The 20,014-nt window shown below is 43.7% G+C and overlaps 1 protein-coding gene across 1 annotated transcript in view; it reads right to left on the minus strand.

Annotated features, from left to right (window-relative positions):
• LAMA3 (laminin subunit alpha 3) overlaps positions 1-20,014 on the minus strand; it is a 287,589-nt gene that overhangs the window by 131,441 nt on the left and 136,134 nt on the right. Inside the window, exons 14-20 of the mRNA XM_077270374.1 lie at positions 19,664-19,798; positions 19,221-19,358; positions 15,070-15,116; positions 13,578-13,677; positions 13,355-13,407; positions 13,066-13,171; positions 21-120 (exon numbers count right to left, since the gene is read on the minus strand). Of these exons, the coding sequence (XP_077126489.1) occupies positions 21-120; positions 13,066-13,171; positions 13,355-13,407; positions 13,578-13,677; positions 15,070-15,116; positions 19,221-19,358; positions 19,664-19,798 (679 nt within the window). The remainder of the gene's footprint in view (positions 1-20; positions 121-13,065; positions 13,172-13,354; positions 13,408-13,577; positions 13,678-15,069; positions 15,117-19,220; positions 19,359-19,663; positions 19,799-20,014) is intronic.

A 20,014-nucleotide genomic window follows, 5' to 3' on the forward strand; every position in this document is an offset into this window, starting at 1 on the left:
TCAGGTATAAATGAACGTACTGATTGCAGTTCTGGCCTTCAATATTATTTCTGCATATACATTTTCCTGTGGACTCATCACAGAGATGACTGACCGATCCTCCAACATCGCACTGACAACCTGCCATAAAAAAAAGACAATAATGTTAAGAAAACAATTCTAATTCTTGTCATCAATATGAATCCCATAATCTGTATCACATTGTTACCGTACACAATATAATCATTTCAGCTCCTACCGCACTCTCAGCTAATATCACAATGAGTAATGTTGTGAATTCTGTTCTCGAACTCCCTCCTGTGGTTATGAATGGTACTTCGGCGAGTTCTGTCCATGGACTCCCTCTGGTGGCTGTGAGTGGAGCTGCTGGTTCTGAGGTTCCTTCCTCAGCTGACCTCGTTTAGTCCTAGGCTGGCTGCTCTATTTAACTCCACTCAGATCATTACTTGATGCCAGCTGTCAATGTCCTAGTACTGGTTCAGTTCTATCTTGGATCTTTCAGATGATCTGTCTACTCCAGCAAAAGCTAAGTCCCTGCTAGCTTATTTGTTAACCACTGTTTTCTTGTCCAGCTTGCTATCATGATTTTGCCTTGCAAGCTGGAAGCTCTGGGATGCAGAGTGGCACCTCCGCGCCGTGAGTCGGTGTGGGGGTCTCTTTTGCACACTCTGCGTGGTTTTTTGGTAGTTTTTTATGCTGACCGCAAAGATACCTTTTCTATCCTCAGTCTGTTTAGTTAAGTCTGGCCTCCTTTGCTGAAACCTATTTCATTCCTGTGTTTGTGACTTCCATCTTAACTCACAGTCAATATGTGTGGGGGGCTGCCTTTTTCTTTGGGGAATTTCTCTGAGGCAAGGTAGGCTGTATTTTCTATCTTTAGGGGTAGTTAGCTCTTAGGCTGTGAAGAGGCGTCTAGGCAGAGTCAGGTACGCTCCACGGCTATTTCTAGTTGTTGTGATAGGATTAGGGGTTGCGGTCAGCAGAGCTCCCACTTCCCAGAGCTTGTCCTGAATTACTAGTTTGCTCATCAGGTCATTCCGAGTGCTCCTAACCACCAGGTCATCATAACAGTACAGCTGGCCCGTAAAGTGTTAATGCATCTCAATAGAGGGATAAGAGAAGTTCTGAGACCATTTTTTTTTTCCTCTGCAGCGTGTTTTGTTTTTCTTTTCCCCTAAATCTTTGGGTGGTTCAGGACACAGGTGTAGATATGGACATTCAAGGTCTGTCCTTTTGTGTGGATCAACTCACTGCAAGGGTACAAGGCATTCAAGATTATGTAGTTCAGAACCCGATGTTAGAACCCAGAATTCCAATGCTTGATTTGTTTTCTGGGGATAGATCTAAGTTCCTGAATTTCAAAAATAATTGTAGACTGTTTTTTGCTTTGAAACCCCGCTCCTCTGGTGACCCCATTCAGCAAGTAAAAATCATTATTTCTTTGCTTCATGACGACCCTCAAGACTGGGCATTTTCCCTTGCGCCAGGAGATCCTGCATTGCGTAATGTAGATGCGTTTTTTCTGGCGCTTGGATTGCTTTATGATGAACCAGATTCAGTGGATCAGGCAGAGAAAATCTTGCTGACTTTGTGTCAGGGTCAGGATGAAGCGGAGGTATATTGTCAGAAGTTTAGAAAGTGGTCTGTGCTTACTCAGTGGAATGAGTGTGCCCTGGCGGCAATTTTCAGAAAGGGTCTTTCTGAAGCCCTTAAGGATGTTATGGTGGGATTCCCCACGCCTGCTGGTCTGAATGAGTCTATGTCCTTGGCCATTCAGATCGATCGACGCTTACGTGAGCGCAAAACTGTGCACCATTTGGCGGTATCTTCTGAGCAGAGGCCTGAGTCTATGCAATGTGATAGGACCTTGACCGGAGCTGAACGGCAAGAATACAGACGTCAGAATGGGCTGTGTTTTTACTGTGGTGACTCCACTCATGCTATCTCTGATTGTCCTAAGCGCACTAAGTGGTTCGCTAGGTCTGCCACCATTGGTACGGTACAGCCAAAATTTCTTTTGTCCGTTACTCTGATTTGCTCTTTGTCGTCCTATTCTGTTATGGCATTTGTGGATTCAGGCGCTGCCCTGAATTTGATGGACTTGGAGTTTGCCAGGCGCTGTGGTTTTTTCTTGGAGCCCTTACAGTATCCTATTCCATTGAGAGGAATTGATGCTATGCCTTTGGCCAAGAATAAGCCTCAGTACTGGACTCAATTGACCATGTGCATGGCTCCTGCACATCAGGAGGATATTCGCTTTTTGGTGTTGCATAATCTGCATGATGTGGTCGTTTTGGGTTTGCCATAGCTACAGGTCCATAATCCAGTATTGGATTGGAAATCAATGTCTGTATCCAGTTGGGGTTGTCAAGGGGTACATGGGGATGTCCCATTGTTGTCAATTTCGTCTTCCCATCCTTCTGAAGTCCCTGAGTTCTTGTCAGATTACCGGGATGTATTTGATGAGCTCAAATCCAGTGCCCAACCTCCTCATAGGGATTGCGATTGTGCTATTAATTTGATTCCTGGTAGTAAGTTTCCGAAGGGCCGACTGTTCAATTTATCTGTGCCAGAACACGACGCTATGCGGAGTTATATAAAGGAGTCCTTGGAGAAAGGGCATATTCGCCCGTCGTCGTCACCGTTGGGAGCAGGGTTCTTTTTTGTGGCCAAGAAGGATGGTTCTCTGAGACCTTGTATAGATTACCACCTTCTCAATAAAATCACTGTCAAATTTCAGTACCCTTTGCCGCTACTGTCTGATTTGTTTGCTCGGATTAAGGGGGCTAGCTGGTTCACCAAGATAGATCTTCGAGGGGCGTATAATCTTGTGCGTATTAAACAGGGTGACGAATGGAAAACAGCATTTAATACGCCCGAGGGCCATTTTGAGTACCTGGTGATGCCATTCGGGCTTTCTAATGCTCCATCTGTGTTTCAGTCCTTTATGCATGACATCTTCTGAAAGTACCTGGATAGATTCATGATTGTATATTTGGATTATATTTTGGTCTTTTCGGACGATTGGGAGTCTCATGTGAAGCAGGTCAGAATGGTGTTCCAGGTCCTTCGTGCTAATTCCTTGTTTGTGAAGGGGTCTAAATGTCTCTTTGGAGTTCAGAAGGTTTCATTTTTGGGCTTCATTTTTTCCCCTTCTACTATCGAGATGGATCCTGTTAAAGTTCAGGCTATTTATGATTGGACTCAGCCTACTTCTGTGAAGAGCCTTCAGAAATTCCTGGGCTTTGCTAATTTTTACCGTCGCTTCATCGCTAATTTTTCTAGTGTTGTTAAACCATTGACTGATTTGACCAAGAAAGGTGCGGATGTGGTCAATTGGTCCTCTGCGGCCGTTGAGGCTTTTCAGGAGTTGAAGCGTCGTTTTTCTTCTGCCCCTGTGTTGTGTCAGCCAGATGTTTAGCTCCCGTTTCAGGTCGAGGTGGATGCTTCTGAGATTGGAGCAGGGGCTGTTTTGTCTCAAAGAAGTTCTGATGGCTCAGTGATGAAGCCGTGTGCTTTCTTTTCTAGAAAGTTTTCGCCTGCTGAGCGCAATTATGATGTGGGCAATCGAGAGTTGTTGGCTATGAAGTGGGCGTTTGAGGAGTGGCGACATTGGCTTGAAGGAGCCAAGCATCGCGTGGTGGTCTTGACGGATCACAAGAATCTGACTTATCTCGAGTCTGCCAAGCGGTTGAATCCTAGACAGGCTCGATGGTCGCTGTTTTTCTCCCGCTTCGATTTTGTGGTTTCGTACCTTCCGGCTTCTAAGAATGTGAAGGCTGATGCCCTTTCAAGGAGTTTTGTGCCTGATTCTCCGGGAGTTCCTGAGCCGGCTGGTATTCTCAAAGAGGGGGTAATTTTGTCTGCCATCTCCCCTGATTTGCGGCGGGTGCTGCAGGAGTTTCAGGTTGATAGACCTGACCGTTGCCCAGCGGAGAAACTGTTTGTCCCTGATAGATGGACTAGTAGAGTTATCTCTGAGGTTCATTGTTCGGTGTTGGCTGGTCATCCTGGAATCTTTGGTACCAGAGATTTGGTGGCTAGATCCTTTTGGTGGCCTTCCTTGTCACGGGATGTGCGTTCTTTTGTGCAGTCCTGTGGGACTTGTGCTCGGGCTAAGCCCTGCTGTTCTCGTGCCAGTGGGTTGCTTTTGCCCTTGCCGGTCCCGAAAAGACCCTGGACGCATATTTCCATGGATTTTATTTCGGATCTCCCTGTCTCTCAAAGGATGTCGGTTATCTGGGTGGTTTGTGATCGCTTCTCTAAGATGGTCCATTTGGTGCCTCTGCCTAAATTGCCTTCCTCCTCTGATTTGGTTCCATTATTTTTCCAGCACGTGGTTCGTTTACATGGCATTCCGGAGAACATCGTGTCGGATAGAGGTTCCCAGTTTGTTTCAAGGTTTTGGCGGTCCTTTTGTGCTAAGATGGGCATTGATTTGTCTTTTTCTTCAGCTTTCCATCCTCAGACAAATGGCCAAACCGAACGAACCAATCAGACTTTGGAAACATATCTGAGATGCTTTGTTTCTGCTGATCAGGATGATTGGGTGTCCTTTTTGCCTTTGGCTGAGTTCGCCCTTAATAATCGGGCCAGCTCGGCCACTTTGGTTTCACCTTTTTTCTGTAATTCTAGTTTCCACCCTCGTTTTTCTTCAGGGCAGGTTGAGCCTTCGGACTGTCCTGGTGTGGATTCTGTGGTGGACAGGTTGCAGCAGATTTGGACTCACGTGGTGGACAATTTGACACTGTCCCAGGAGAAGGCTCAACGTTTCGCTAACCGCCGTCGCTGTGTTGGTGTTGTGAAATTGGATTCTGGGCTCCCCCGGTGGCCACTTGTGGAATTAACTTGTGTGCATCATCCCCTCTGTTCACCTGCTCCTATCAGGATGTGGGAGTCGCTATATAACCTTGCTCCTCTGTCAGTTTCATGCCGGTCAACAATGTAATCAGAAGCCTTTCTGTGCATGTTCCTGCTACCAGACAACTCCCAGCTAAGTTGGACTTTTGTCCTTGTGTGTTTTTGCATTTTGTTCCTGTTCACAGCTGCTGTTTCGTTACTGTGTCTGGAAAGCTCTTGTGATCGGAAATTGCCACTCTGGTGTTATGAGTTAATGCTAGAGTCTTAAAGTAATTTCTGGATGGTGTTTTGATAGGGTTTTCTGCTGACCATGAATGTGCCCTTTCTGTCTTCCTGCTATCTAGTAAGCGGACCTCGATTTTGCTAAACCTATTTTCATACTACGTTTGTCATTTCATCTAAAATCACCGCCAATATATGTGGGGGCCTCTGTCTGCCTTTTGGGGAAATTTCTCTAGAGGTGAGCCAGGACTGTCTTTTCCTCTGCTAGGATTAGGTAGTTCTCCGGCTGGCGCTGGGCATCTAGGGATAAAAAACGTAGGCATGCTACCCGGCCACTTCTAGTTGTGCGGCAGGTTTAGTTCATGGTCAGTATAGTTTCCATCTTCCAAGAGCTAGTTCTCATATATGCTGGGCTATGTTCTCTCGCCATTGAGAATCATGACAGTTTGACCGGCCCAAAAAAGGGTTAAATTACTGGCTGAGAAAGGAGAGAAAAAAGAAGTCTGCTACAATTTTTTTTTTTTTTTCCTCTAGTTCTGAGTGTGCTCTTAATTGAATCACTTGCTAGTCTGCCTATACTGCAGCCTTCCTCCATTTTTCTCCTTCTAATCCTTGAATGGCTCTGTGTTCACCTGTTTCAAATGGATCTTCAGAGTGTAGCTACAGGTTTGAATAATCTCGCCACAAAGGTACAAAATTTGCAAGATTTTGTTGTTCATGCACCTATGTCTGAGCCTAGAATTCCTTTGCCTGAATTCTTCTCGGGGAATAGATCTCACTTTCAAAATTTTAAAAATAATTGCAAATTGTTTTTGTCCCTGAAGTCTCGCTCTGCCGGAGACCCTGCACAGCAGGTCAGGATTGTAATTTCCTTGCTCCGGGGCGACCCTCAAGACTGGGCTTTTGCATTGGCACCAGGGGATCCTGCGTTGCTCAATGTGGATGCGTTTTTTCTGGCCTTGGGGTTGCTTTATGAGGAACCTCATTTAGAGCTTCAGGCGGAAAAGGCCTTGATGTCTTTGTCTCAGGGGCAAGATGAAGCTGAAATATACTGCCAAAAATTCCGCAAATGGTCTGTGCTTACTCAGTGGAATGAGTGCGCCCTGGCGGCCATTTTCAGAGAAGGTCTCTCTGATGCCATTAAGGATGTTATGGTGGGGTTCCCTGTGCCTGCGGGTCTGAATGAGTCCATGACGATGGCTATTCAGATCGATAGGCGTCTGCGGGAGCGCAAACCTGTGCACCATTTGGCGGTGTCTACTGAGAAAACGCCAGAAAATATGCAATGTGATAGAATTCTGTCCAGAAGCGAGCGGCAGAATTTTAGACGTAAAAATGGGTTGTGCTTCTATTGTGGTGATTCTACTCATGTTATATCAGCATGCTTTAAGCGTACTAAGAAGCCTGACAAGTCTGTTTCAATTAGCACTTTACAGTCTAAGTTTATTCTATCTGTGACCCTGATTTGTTCTTTGTCATCTATTACCGCGGACGCCTATGTCGACTCTGGCGCTGCTTTGAGTCTTATGGATTGGTCCTTTGCCAAACGCTGTGGGTATGATTTGGAGCCATTGGAGGCTCCGATACCTCTGAAAGGGATTGACTCCACCCCATTGGCTAGTAATAAACCACAATACTGGACACAAGTGACTATGCGTGTTAATCCGGATCACCAGGAGGTTATTCGCTTTCTGGTGCTGTATAATCTGCATGATGTTTTGGTGCTGGGATTGCCATGGCTGCAATCTCATAACCCAGTCCTCGACTGGAGAGCTATGTCTGTGTTAAGCTGGGGATGTAAAGGAACTCATGGGGACGTACCTTTGGTTTCCATTTCATCATCTATTCCCTCTGAGATTCCTGAATTCTTGTCTGACTTTCGTGACGTTTTTGAAGAACCCAAGGTTGGTTCACTACCTCCGCACCGGGAGTGCGATTGTGCCATAGACTTGATCCCGGGTAGTAAATACCCTAAGGGTCGTTTATTTAATCTGTCTGTGCCTGAACACGCTGCTATGCGAGAATATATAAAGGAGTCCTTGGAAAAGGGACATATTCGTCCTTCGTCATCTCCCTTAGGAGCCGGTTTTTTCTTTGTGTCTAAGAAAGACGGCTCTTTGAGGCCGTGTATTGATTATCGACTTTTGAATAAAATCACGGTTAAATATCAATATCCGTTACCACTGCTTACTGATTTGTTTGCTCGTATAAAGGGGGCCAAGTGGTTCTCTAAGATTGATCTCCGTGGGGCGTATAATTTGGTGCGAATCAAGCAGGGGGATGAGTGGAAAACCGCATTTAATACGCCCGAGGGCCATTTTGAGTATTTGGTGATGCCTTTTGGTCTTTCAAATGCCCCTTCAGTCTTCCAGTCCTTTATGCATGACATTTTCCGCGATTATTTGGATAAATTTATGATTGTGTATCTGGATGATATTCTGATTTTTTCGGATGACTGCGACTCTCATGTCCAGCAGGTCAGGAGGGTTTTTCAGGTTTTGCGGTCTAATTCCTTGTGTGTGAAGGGTTCTAAGTGTGTTTTTGGGGTTCAAAAGATTTCCTTCTTGGGATACATTTTTTCCCCCTCTTCCATCGAGATGGATCCTGTCAAGGTTCAGGCTATTGGTGATTGGACGCAACCCTCTTCTCTTAAGAGTCTTCAGAAATTTTTGGGCTTTGCTAACTTTTATCGTCGATTTATTGCTGGTTTTTCTGATGTTGTAAAACCATTGACTGATTTGACTAAGAAGGGTGCTGATGTTGCTGATTGGTCCCCTGATGCTGTGGAGGCCTTTCGGGAGCTCAAGCGCCGTTTTTCTTCCGCCCCAGTGTTGCGTCAGCCTGATGTTGCTCTTCCTTTTCAGGTTGAGGTCGACGCTTCTGAAATCGGAGCTGGGGCGGTGTTGTCGCAGAGAAGTTCCGACTGCTCCGTGATGAGACCTTGTGCTTTTTTTTCCCGTAAATTTTCGCCCGCCGAGCGGAATTATGATATTGGGAATCGGGAGCTTTTGGCCATGAAGTGGGCCTTTGAGGAGTGGCGTCACTGGCTTGAGGGGGCCAGACATCAGGTGGTGGTATTGACTGACCACAAAAATTTAATTTACCTTGAGTCTGCCAGGCGCCTGAATCCTAGACAGGCGCGCTGGTCGTTGTTTTTCTCTCGGTTTAATTTTGTGGTGTCGTACCTACCGGGTTCTAAGAATGTTAAGGCGGATGCCCTTTCTAGGAGTTTTGAGCCTGACTCCCCTGGTAATTCTGAGCCCACAGGTATCCTTAAAGATGGAGTGATATTGTCTGCCGTTTCTCCAGACCTGCGGCGGGCCTTGCAGGAGTTTCAGGCGGATAGACCTGATCGTTGCCCACCTGGTAGACTGTTTGTTCCTGATGATTGGACCAGTAGAGTCATCTCTGAGGTTCATTCTTCTGCGTTGGCAGGTCATCCTGGAATCTTTGGTACCAGGGATTTGGTGGCAAGGTCCTTCTGGTGGCCTTCCCTGTCACGAGATGTGCGAGGCTTTGTGCAGTCTTGTGACGTTTGTGCTCGGGCCAAGCCTTCTTGTTCTCGGGCTAGTGGATTGTTGTTACCCTTGCCTATCCCGAAGAGGCCTTGGACGCACATCTCGATGGATTTTATTTCGGATCTGCCTGTTTCTCAGAAGATGTCTGTCATCTGGGTGGTGTGTGACCGTTTCTCTAAGATGGTCCATCTGGTTCCCTTGCCTAAGTTGCCTTCTTCTTCCGAGTTGGTTCCTCTGTTTTTTCAAAATGTTGTTCGTTTGCATGGTATTCCGGAGAATATCGTTTCTGACAGAGGGACCCAATTCGTGTCTAGATTTTGGCGGGCATTCTGTGCTAGGATGGGCATAGATTTGTCTTTTTCGTCTGCTTTCCATCCTCAGACTAATGGCCAGACCGAGCGGACTAATCAGACCTTGGAGACATATTTGAGGTGTTTTGTGTCTGCGGATCAGGATGATTGGGTTGCTTTTTTGCCTTTGGCGGAGTTCGCCCTCAATAATCGGGCCAGCTCTGCCACCTTGGTGTCCCCGTTTTTCTGTAATTCGGGGTTTCATCCTCGATTTTCCTCCGGTCAAGTGGAATCTTCGGATTGTCCTGGAGTGGATGCTGTGGTGGAGAGGTTGCATCAGATTTGGGGGCAGGTGGTGGACAATTTGAAGTTGTCCCAGGAGAAGACTCAGCTTTTTGCCAACCGCCGTCGTCGTGTTGGTCCTCGGCTTTGTGTTGGGGACTTGGTGTGGTTGTCTTCTCGTTTTGTCCCTATGAGGGTTTCTTCTCCTAAGTTTAAGCCTCGGTTCATCGGCCCGTACAAGATATTGGAGATTCTTAACCCTGTGTCCTTCCGTTTGGACCTCCCTGCATCCTTTTCGATTCATAATGTTTTTCATCGGTCATTGTTGCGCAGGTATGAGGTACCGGTTGTGCCTTCCGTTGAGCCTCCTGCTCCGGTGTTGGTTGAGGGTGAGTTGGAGTACGTTGTGGAAAAGATCTTAGACTCTCGTGTTTCCAGACGGAAACTCCAGTATCTGGTCAAATGGAAGGGATACGGTCAGGAGGATAATTCTTGGGTCACTGCCTCTGATGTTCATGCCTCCGATCTTGTCCGTGCCTTTCATAGGGCTCATCCTGATCGCCCTGGTGGTTCTGGTGAGGGTTCGGTGCCCCCTCCTTGAGGGGGGGGTACTGTTGTGAAATTGGATTCTGGGCTCCCCCGGTGGCCACTTGTGGAATTAACTTGTGTGCATCATCCCCTCTGTTCACCTGCTCCTATCAGGATGTGGGAGTCGCTATATAACCTTGCTCCTCTGTCAGTTTCATGCCGGTCAACAATGTAATCAGAAGCCTTTCTGTGCATGTTCCTGCTACCAGACAACTCCCAGCTAAGTTGGACTTTTGTCCTTGTGTGTTTTTGCATTTTGTTCCTGTTCACAGCTGCTGTTTCGTTACTGTGTCTGGAAAGCTCTTGTGATCGGAAATTGCCACTCTGGTGTTATGAGTTAATGCTAGAGTCTTAAAGTAATTTCTGGATGGTGTTTTGATAGGGTTTTCTGCTGACCATGAATGTGCCCTTTCTGTCTTCCTGCTATCTAGTAAGCGGACCTCGATTTTGCTAAACCTATTTTCATACTACGTTTGTCATTTCATCTAAAATCACCGCCAATATATGTGGGGGCCTCTGTCTGCCTTTTGGGGAAATTTCTCTAGAGGTGAGCCAGGACTGTCTTTTCCTCTGCTAGGATTAGGTAGTTCTCCGGCTGGCGCTGGGCATCTAGGGATAAAAAACGTAGGCATGCTACCCGGCCACTTCTAGTTGTGCGGCAGGTTTAGTTCATGGTCAGTATAGTTTCCATCTTCCAAGAGCTAGTTCTCATATATGCTGGGCTATGTTCTCTCGCCATTGAGAATCATGACAGTTGGTCCCCGACTTCGTGTTGGGGATTTGGTTTGGTTGTCGTCTCGTTATGTTCCTATGAAGGTTTCGTCTCCTAAGTTTAAGCCTCGTTTCATTGGTCCTTATAAGATTTCTGAAATTCTTAATCCTGTGTCATTTCGTTTGGACCTTCCAGCTTCTTTCGCCATCCACAATGTGTTCCATAGGTCGTTGTTGCGGACATATGTGGCTCCTATGGTTCCCTCCGTTGACCCTCCTGCCCCGGTGTTGGTTGAGGGGGAGTTGGAGTATGTGGTGGAGAAGATTTTAGATTCTCGTATTTCGAGACGGAAACTTCAGTACCTAGTCAAGTGGAAAGGTTATGGTCAGGAGGATAATTCCTGGGTGGTTGCCTCTGATGTTCATGCTGCCGATCTTGTTCGTGCCTTTCATTTGGCTAATCCTGATCGGCCTGGGGGCTCTGGTGAGGGTTCGGTGACCCCTCCTCAAGGGGGGGTACTGTTGTGAATTCTGTTCTCGAACTCCCTCCTGTGGTTATGAATGGTACTTCGGCGAGTTCTGTCCATGGACTCCCTCTGGTGGCTGTGAGTGGAGCTGCTGGTTCTGAGGTTCCTTCCTCAGCTGACCTCGTTTAGTCCTAGGCTGGCTGCTCTATTTAACTCCACTCAGATCGTTACTTGATGCCAGCTGTCAATGTCCTAGTACTGGTTCAGTTGTCTCTTGGATCTTTCAGATGATCTGTCTACTCCAGCAAAAGCTAAGTCCCTGCTAGCTTATTTGTTAACCACTGTTTTCTTGTCCAGCTTGCTATCATGATTTTGCCTTGCTAGCTGGAAGCTCTGGGATGCAGAGTGGCACCTCCGCGCCGTGAGTCGGTGCGGGGGTCTCTTTTGCACACTCTACGTGGTTTTTTGGTAGTTTTTTATGCTGACCGCAAAGATACCTTTTCTATCCTCAGTCTGTTTAGTTAAGTCTGGCCTCCTTTGCTGAAACCTATTTCATTCCTGTGTTTGTGACTTCCATCTTAACTCACAGTCAATATGTGTGGGGGGCTGCCTTTTTCTTTGGGGAATTTCTCTGAGGCAAGGTAGGCTGTATTTTCTATCTTTAGGGGTAGTTAGCTCTTAGGCTGTGAAGAGGCGTCTAGGCAGAGTCAGGTACGCTCCACGGCTATTTCTAGTTGTTGTGATAGGATTAGGGGTTGCGGTCAGCAGAGCTCCCACTTCCCAGAGCTTGTCCTGAATTACTAGTTTGCTCATCAGGTCATTCCGAGTGCTCCTAACCACCAGGTCATCATAACAGAGTAAACTGATAACCGGGTCTTCCAACTTCCCTCGTTAGCAGTGGGTGTCCCTACATAGCGCGACGCTGTCAGCATAGTATGGCCACTACAGACGTGCGCGGGGACACTATCCAATGATAAAGAGACTAAAGTAGAAAAGTTGCACCAAAATTGTAATTTAAGGAGAATGCAATTATTTAGTAAAGCACATAAGACCAGAAGGCTGACATGTCCTATTTGAAATATATGTATCTTTTATTCTTATTTCAGTCATATTTTCATAAAGACCAGGCTGTTATTTATCTGCCAGCCTTCTAATGCCCCCATAGAGAGAGGTCTTCTGAATACGCCGATTTTAACCTCATCATCCAACCATCTAATGTGTATGGGGCCTCCCGACCCTTCCATGACAGCTGATGTTTGGGGAGAGAAGGTTCCAGCCCGCTGAATTATAAACAGACAATCTTTTGGTTCGGTGCAGAGATAATTTGCTGCCAAAGGAGCCTGATGAGAAAGGATTCTCTCTCATAAAGAATACAGGAACGCTCATCCATGCCGTGTTCATGTGCATGGAGGAGCTGGGAGAGATAGCTGACGGCTGAATGAACAGATGTCTAATTTGTACGGGCGCCCTTAGGCCACCACTATAATTGGAAATTTACCAGCACAGAATTTTGGACCTGTTTAACCTTTGGCAGAATTGATTATGGAGTTTGCTATCCACTAGCAGTTCGCTCTCCTTTGGCATGCTAACTGACTTCCAAGACCGTTAACCTCAATATTGGGTGACATTTATATTTTTCCCACAGGACGATTTCGGACACACACATGACGAGTTTTGACATGGCCTAGTCTGCAAAATGAGCGTTTCCTATTGAATTTTGGCATCCATATGGGCAGTCGTAGTGTAACGGATGTAAATGCCTTTATTTTACCAACTGAGATGTCAGTATGTTTCCAACTTGCCTAAATGCTAACACAGTGTTATAAAGAAATAACACTGGAGCACTACCTTTCCTATCTCTCGCGTAAATTAATTATTTCCACAAAAAACATTGACAAACCCACCGTCACAGCTATTATCAATTCTTCATTTGAACAAGGTTTTTTCCCATTTTTCTTACTTACAAGAACCTTTCTGCGCTTGGTGTAAGTAGTGATACCAGCAATTACACCCCCTCCAATCCAATGGATAACTCTTCATCATCATTAGTACAGATAACACTTCCCACACTATAACACATGAGGAACTCGCATGGAATAGGTTATCAAACTCTTAAAGCTATCTTACCTCTACATCCAAAATAGTTCTTTCCTTCGAGGTAGAAATAGCCGTCTCTGCAGGTTCCGCATGATGTGCTGCAGGTGTTTGCTTTACAATCACAAGCCCCTTCAGACTGAGAAGAAAAGTCACATAATTTGTACAAATGTAATGAAATATTACACTGCTTACAATTAATTCCTAACTTTTTTTTTATGCAATAAAGATGAGCTGCTTATATGACAAGAGTGGCGCTGTGTAATGGGAAAAGGGCGGCTCCGCTATGCTATTCTTGTACGGTCCTTTTATGTGTTATTACCTGATGACATTCACCTATTCCACTTATTGTCCCTTCGACATCACAAGAACAATCTGAAAAAGAAAAACACTCCACCTTAATAATAATAATAATAATAATAATAACATAATATGCTTTAATGTACTTATTGCTGGTCATACATAACCATACATAACATGAATTATCGTACATACATATACTGTATGTATCAAACACAGGCATGCAGAAAATCATCATTTCTTACCAATGCAGCCTTGAGGGTTGTCTTCATCTAAATTCCAGAATAATGGCTTGCAGTGGTCACAAGTTGTACCCTCCACTCTTGGTAAGCATTGGCAGTGACCCTACAAAATAATAACAATCAAGAGAATAACAATTAACTATTTTATGCATTTTATACAATTAGCGGCCACATAGAAGAGAAATCCAGGAGATTTTGTTTTCTTCTTCTACCACGCTGTGCCCATTAATAATAACTTTCAAACTAGCAGCCAACCCCTTTAAAGTGTATCTGGCAGTAACTTTTAGAATGTAATCTATATCACAGCTCTGCTGTGATCGTGAGCCAAGTGTCAGTGCTCTGATTCTCTCGCATGGGAGAATCGAGCACAGGTGTGGAGGAGATGGAGAAACTAATTTCTCCATCAATTCTCGGATGCAATGGCAGCATGCTGTGATTATTCTCATGCCAAATCGGGATGAGAAAATAATTGCAGATTTGAGCTGCTCCATACAATAACACTGGGATGAGTGCTATGCGATGTTTTATCGCTTAAAACTCGGACGTGTTGTACGCTCGTGTGGGCGACCCTTAAAAGTGACCTATTTTTAGACTTTATTTCATTTTCAGTTATTTTCACTGTGAAGTGATTGAGTCTGAGAGATAGCCTGGTGAAGAAATCTAAAAGTTGGGGCTCAGATACAATTCAGAATTATGTCAGGTGACATGAATAACCAATCAGCAGCTTAAACAGAAATCTGAACATAACCTGAACCCCCATGATTAGAGTTGAGCGAATTTGTTCGGGTCCCTGCAAGCTATAGTGCAGCAGAGGGAACCCGGCTTCCTGGATCACGCCGGAAGATCAGTTGATCGGCGCCGTGGCTGCAAGTGTCGCGGCTGTGTCACAGTCACAACACATCCATGGAGAGCCCAACACACAGGTTCTCCATGCATGTGCTGTTACTGTGACACAGCCGCGACACTTGCAGCTGCAGCGCCGATCAGCTGCAGCTTATTCGGCAAGCACTATAGGATATAGCAGTTGTAAGGCTACGTTCACATTTGCGTTGTGCGCCGCAACGCACAACGCAAACAAAAACGCAGCAAAACGCATGCACAACGCTGCGTTTTGCGCCGCATGCGTCCTTTTTTTCATTGATTTTGGACGCAGCAAAAATGCAACTTGCTGCATCCTCTGCGCCCAGACGCAGGCGCCGCAGGGACGCATGCGGCGCAAAACGCAAGTGCGACGCATGTCCATGCGCCCCCATGTTAAATATAGGGGCGCATGACGCATGCGGCGACGCTGCGGCGCCCGACGCTGCGGCGCCGACCGCAAATGTGAACGTAGCCTAATAGAAGTCTCCAGACTGGGAGATCGCCCTCCATACTGCACACAAGCTCTACATGAGAAATGCTTTCATGTTTCATTTACTGCAGAAACAAATGGCGTCATTACATAAGAGATGTTAAAACTGTGCAAGTGAAGGCAACAAAATGAAATAGAACTTACAGCTTGTGATGTAAGGGTCCCTACAGGATCACATTCGCCATTAACATCTATAGTAAAAAACACAATAAATATTAATGAGCATCAAGAATGTAGATGACGTCTGTGACTATGACCAGCTTAGAGGGGTTGTCCAGGTTTACTATATTGATGATCCATCCTGGAATAGGTCATCAATATCAGATTTGTGGGGATCCAACAATCAGCTGTAATTAGCTCTGGTGGTGACGGATGCAAACAGTGAACAGAGGGAATGTTCACAGTACAGTCCCAGTTCCAGAGAACTGCAGCTCAACTCTTACTGGACTGAAAAGAACCTGATCTGCAGCACCTGAGAACAGCCACAATATATAGTAGGCATTGTGCTCTTCAGTTCCATTCACTGTTCACCAGGCCTGGACTGGCCCAAGGGTGGGCAGGTGAATCATCTGGTGGGCCCCAATGAATGAGTATGCCATAAAACTTCCTACAGTACTTGGCTGAATATACTTGTTTCACTGTGTGAAGAAGAGGACAAAAAACAGACGGACCATTGACGTACAGTGTAACCAGAAATTTACTATAATTTAAATAATTACTATAATTTAAATTTACTATAATATAAATAACCTTAATTATTTATTACAAAAACACAGGGGCGTACAACCAGAATTATTAAATAAAACAGTATATCACAGGGACGGGAGTCAATTTTACATAATATGGTACAATGCAAGTAAATGTATAAACCCATACATAATGTAAAATATATAATCAATACGGAATATATCACTAGTAACAAAGTGCAAAAGTGCCCAAGCTATAGTGACACCTGACAAAGGCCATTGCCGAAACTTGCGTCGGAGTGAATGTCACTCAGCAGGAAGCCCTCAGCCATTTGTTAATGCGCAGTAAGTACAGCCACCGTAAGTACAGCCACCACTATCTTCCATTGATTTTGTACTGACACTTTACTTTGGGCAGTTTTGCACTTTGTTAATAGTGATGTATACCATATTGATAATTAGATATTTCACATTACATATAGATTTATACATTTAATGGCACTGTACCATATTCTGTAAAATTAATTCTCTGTGATATATTATTATTTTTTACAAATTCTTGGTGTGCGCCCCCGTATTTTAGTAATTCTTAATGTTGCCTCCCTGATTCTTAATAAAGGTTATTTATGTTTTAATACATTTCTCATTACACTGGCATTCAATGGTTGGTCTGTTTTTTTGTCCTCTTCTTCTAATTGTCACTACACCGACTGTTTTTTTGTTCTATATATCATTTAGTGTGGAATTATTTTATATACATACATATATGTATGTATTTACTTTATATATATATATATATATATATATATATATATATATATATATACAGTACATATATGTATTTACTTATTACATTGACTTTTGTGCCCCAGCTATGTGCCATTTCCCTTGCTCCTCCTTTAATTCACTATGAACAGACAAAGGTAGCATCTCATCATTTATTTAACAAACTATCTAATTTAATATTATATACATTTGTAAATGAGGGAAGTGTAATATTTGCACATAGCTGAAGAGTGGGCTTCCCCAGAGTTGATGTTACTGGTGGGCCCTTGATATCCCAGTCCGCTGGTTTACACCGTCCGCTTCTAAAATTAAAAACAGCTGACTGATGGAGTTGGGTGCCAGGTGTCAGACCCCCACTAATCTGATACTGCTTACCTGTCTTTAGGATAGATCATCAATACAGTAAGTCTAGTCAATGTCAACACCTTTAACATTGGACCTTATTATTTAACTTCTAAAACTGACATAAATCAGAATATTTGTCAACTACATTTGTAAGTTTTGTTAGAAGGGCCACATTCCAGGTTCATACAGTACAGATAGGCAGAGCATTCGGCACCCACAGAATAGACCCCTCCATACAAATCTAAGGTCCCATACTGTACTTCAGTAGGCCTTTTTTTGTCATACTGAAGCCTAATGGAGATGTTTTTCCTATGGAATTAGCAAGAAAAATAGTTGCATGAGGTATTACGGAGACTAGGCTTTTAAGGGTGGTACATGAGAACGACAGATGGCAATGGTGTTGAGTAAATAGTTAAGGTTCCTTCACTCTGGTGATTGGTGGGGCACCGGTTACCAGGCCCTCCTGATCATTTTTTTTTTAAAGTTACAGTATATGCCTTTGTGTTTATTTAAAAAAGACAGAATCTCTCTAACCCATAAATTAGCTTTGGTTAAAATACATTTGGTACAAGACATTAAACTTCCTAAAACAATCACACGTTGATAAATATCAGCATTCATAACATGGGTCACAATAAGGTTTATATACAAATGAAGATGGAGGCCATCCAAATGTTTCAGAGGAACTGAACTCTGCTGCTCTGTATAATAAAGGAGTCTTCCATGACGGTTTACTGCATGTTTGTAATAAAGCGGACTTGATTAACAATCTCTAGAGAACTGTGTTATAAAACTAGCAGCCAGCGTCGACCTCACAAAAGTCCTTTGTCTGTTAGTTGTTTCCCTTAGGACCGTACCTCACAAGTGTCACACACTTGACAATGCATGGGAAAGAAGAAAATCCAACAGTTTGGTAGTAAGAGCACTGGATGTGAGCCCAGATGTCTGAAACAACACCGGAAATATGCCAAGAAGCCAGTTTGTGTTATAATGTCTATAAAGCAAATTCCCCAGAACATGTCTTTTTTAGGAACCTTACAATGCTGGACAAAAACAAAAGATACATAATAGCTGCAAGTCTAGAACAGAAACTATAACTTTCAGCATTCTCTGACAACCACAGACTATGGTCAAGAACCAATAAACTCTTGAGAATCTGTTACTTCTTCCGTCTCTCTCTAAGGCAATTTTTCTGTCTTTTTTATCATTATGCCCGAATTCTGCCAAGATCTGAGTACAATGCGATCATTATGATTCCATATGACTGTACAAAGAGAATGAGAAAGATCATTCTTCTACAACGATGTTTCTCAAGCTGTGAGGCACCTCTAGTTGTTGGTGAGGAACATCTAGATGGTATAATTTGCATTATCCTTTCTATGGTTGCAGAAATCTCTAGTTTAGCAATACAATTGACCCATGTTGTTCTTATTTTCACATCCCATTAGGTCCAGAAGGCAGAAACGGACAATTGATAGACATTTTTAATTTGAGAATGGATTTTTTGCTTCGTATGGTGAAATCCAGATAGCATCTTGATCATGGTGAGGCCCCAGTAGAAAAAAGTTTGAGAAGCACTGGTCTCCAACATGGACTGGAGGAAGACAATTGGGTGTCAGTCATTGCTTTGATGATTGCCTAACATGCCTGTTTGACATTAGACGACTATACTCAATTAATAAAGATATCTAGGGGTTCATTTACATGAACACAGTAGGGTAAGGGAACTTGTATGAGACCTTACAGAATGCCTTTCATTTCATGAGAAGCCATACAGAAACTTTTTATTATGTTGGAATTCTATTGAATCCGAAAGAGAAATTAATTGTGAAAATTCATTAGACTGCATGAGGTGGTTAAGTATGGTTTCTAACAGGCAATGCATCATAGAAAAAAGTATAAAAAAAAAAGCTTTCTGCTAGTGAAGAAAAACTGTCTTTCTAGTAGCACCTATTGGAAGTGGCTATCCTGAAAGTCAAGGTCTGACTCTTTATCAACTCTTGCAATATGACTAGGCATTATAGCCAGATGTCTACAGATAGGTCTCTAGTCATCTTGCAACTCATTAAAGGAAGCTACAATCTCTCCAATAGATGGTATTACAGAGTCAGCTTTCTCCCTCCTTGAGGATAGCCTATTTGCACTGAAGTTCTACACTAAATCCAGCTTATCACTGAAATCTGCCGGCAACATAGGGGCCAGAGGATTGTTTTGAAGATGACCATTCACATGCCTAGGGCAGAGTACCACTCAGATCATTGTAATGCCACATGTACAAAGTCCAGGTATTAAGTATTTTGTTGTAATAGTGTCATACCCAGGAACTGTTTATACACTTCCGCTGCCACATGAACTGCACAATTTCTCTTTATATTACAGTCTATATGGCCATAAAAGGTTACATCAAGAAATAGGGAAATTGTATAACTCTCTCTTTTGAGCCGTGTTTCACTCACATCGATATACATAAGAATATACCTTGACAATATGGATAGTCATCTAATCCAGACGAGCACCTGTCACACTTCTGCCCAGTTACCCCTGGTCGGCAGTCACATTGACCAGTAACAGGGTCACATGCGCTCTGATAAGATCCTTGTGGAGAACACTGACAGCCTAAATAACAATACATAATACAAAAATAATACACACTATACAAAACGACAACAGCATTCTATAAAAATTATAATCTCACACCCCAAAAGTGGAAAGTAATTGATGACTTCACAAAAAGTAATTTTTCAGAAGACTCGTCTATCTGTAGATTTTATTGGCGATGAAAGCAAAAACATATTAAAGAAAACCTAAACAATGTTGTGTCTGTGTGCTAATCTGCAGTACTGCTCTGTCTGAGTTATAACATGATGTTGTATGGCTAGGACTCCTATCAGAACCCCATAATGCCGCCGTGCTACACTTACCTATACAAATGGGATAGTTGTAAAAATTTGGTGCACACTGATTACATGTCTGTCCTGCATAGTTATGATGGCAGAAACACTCTCCATTAGGTCCACACGAAGGATCTAAGGCACCAATAGTGCCGCAGTCACATTCTAGTGTTAAAAGAAAAACATAAATTAAATAAAACAGTGTTGAATTGGTCAAAGTCTGAAAATTAAGTTTGCAATTTAGTCAAACGTATATCAAGGCCTGACAAGATGTTATGTGTGACTTTACATACAATTGTGGTCAAACATTTTAGACTGACGCAAATTTTGGTTTTCACAAAGCTTGCTGCTTCAGTTTCTATAGAGGCAATTTCCATTAAA

This window comes from Ranitomeya variabilis, chromosome 6, assembly GCF_051348905.1.
Source record: "Ranitomeya variabilis isolate aRanVar5 chromosome 6, aRanVar5.hap1, whole genome shotgun sequence".
NCBI classification, from domain to species: Eukaryota; Metazoa; Chordata; class Amphibia; order Anura; family Dendrobatidae; genus Ranitomeya; species Ranitomeya variabilis.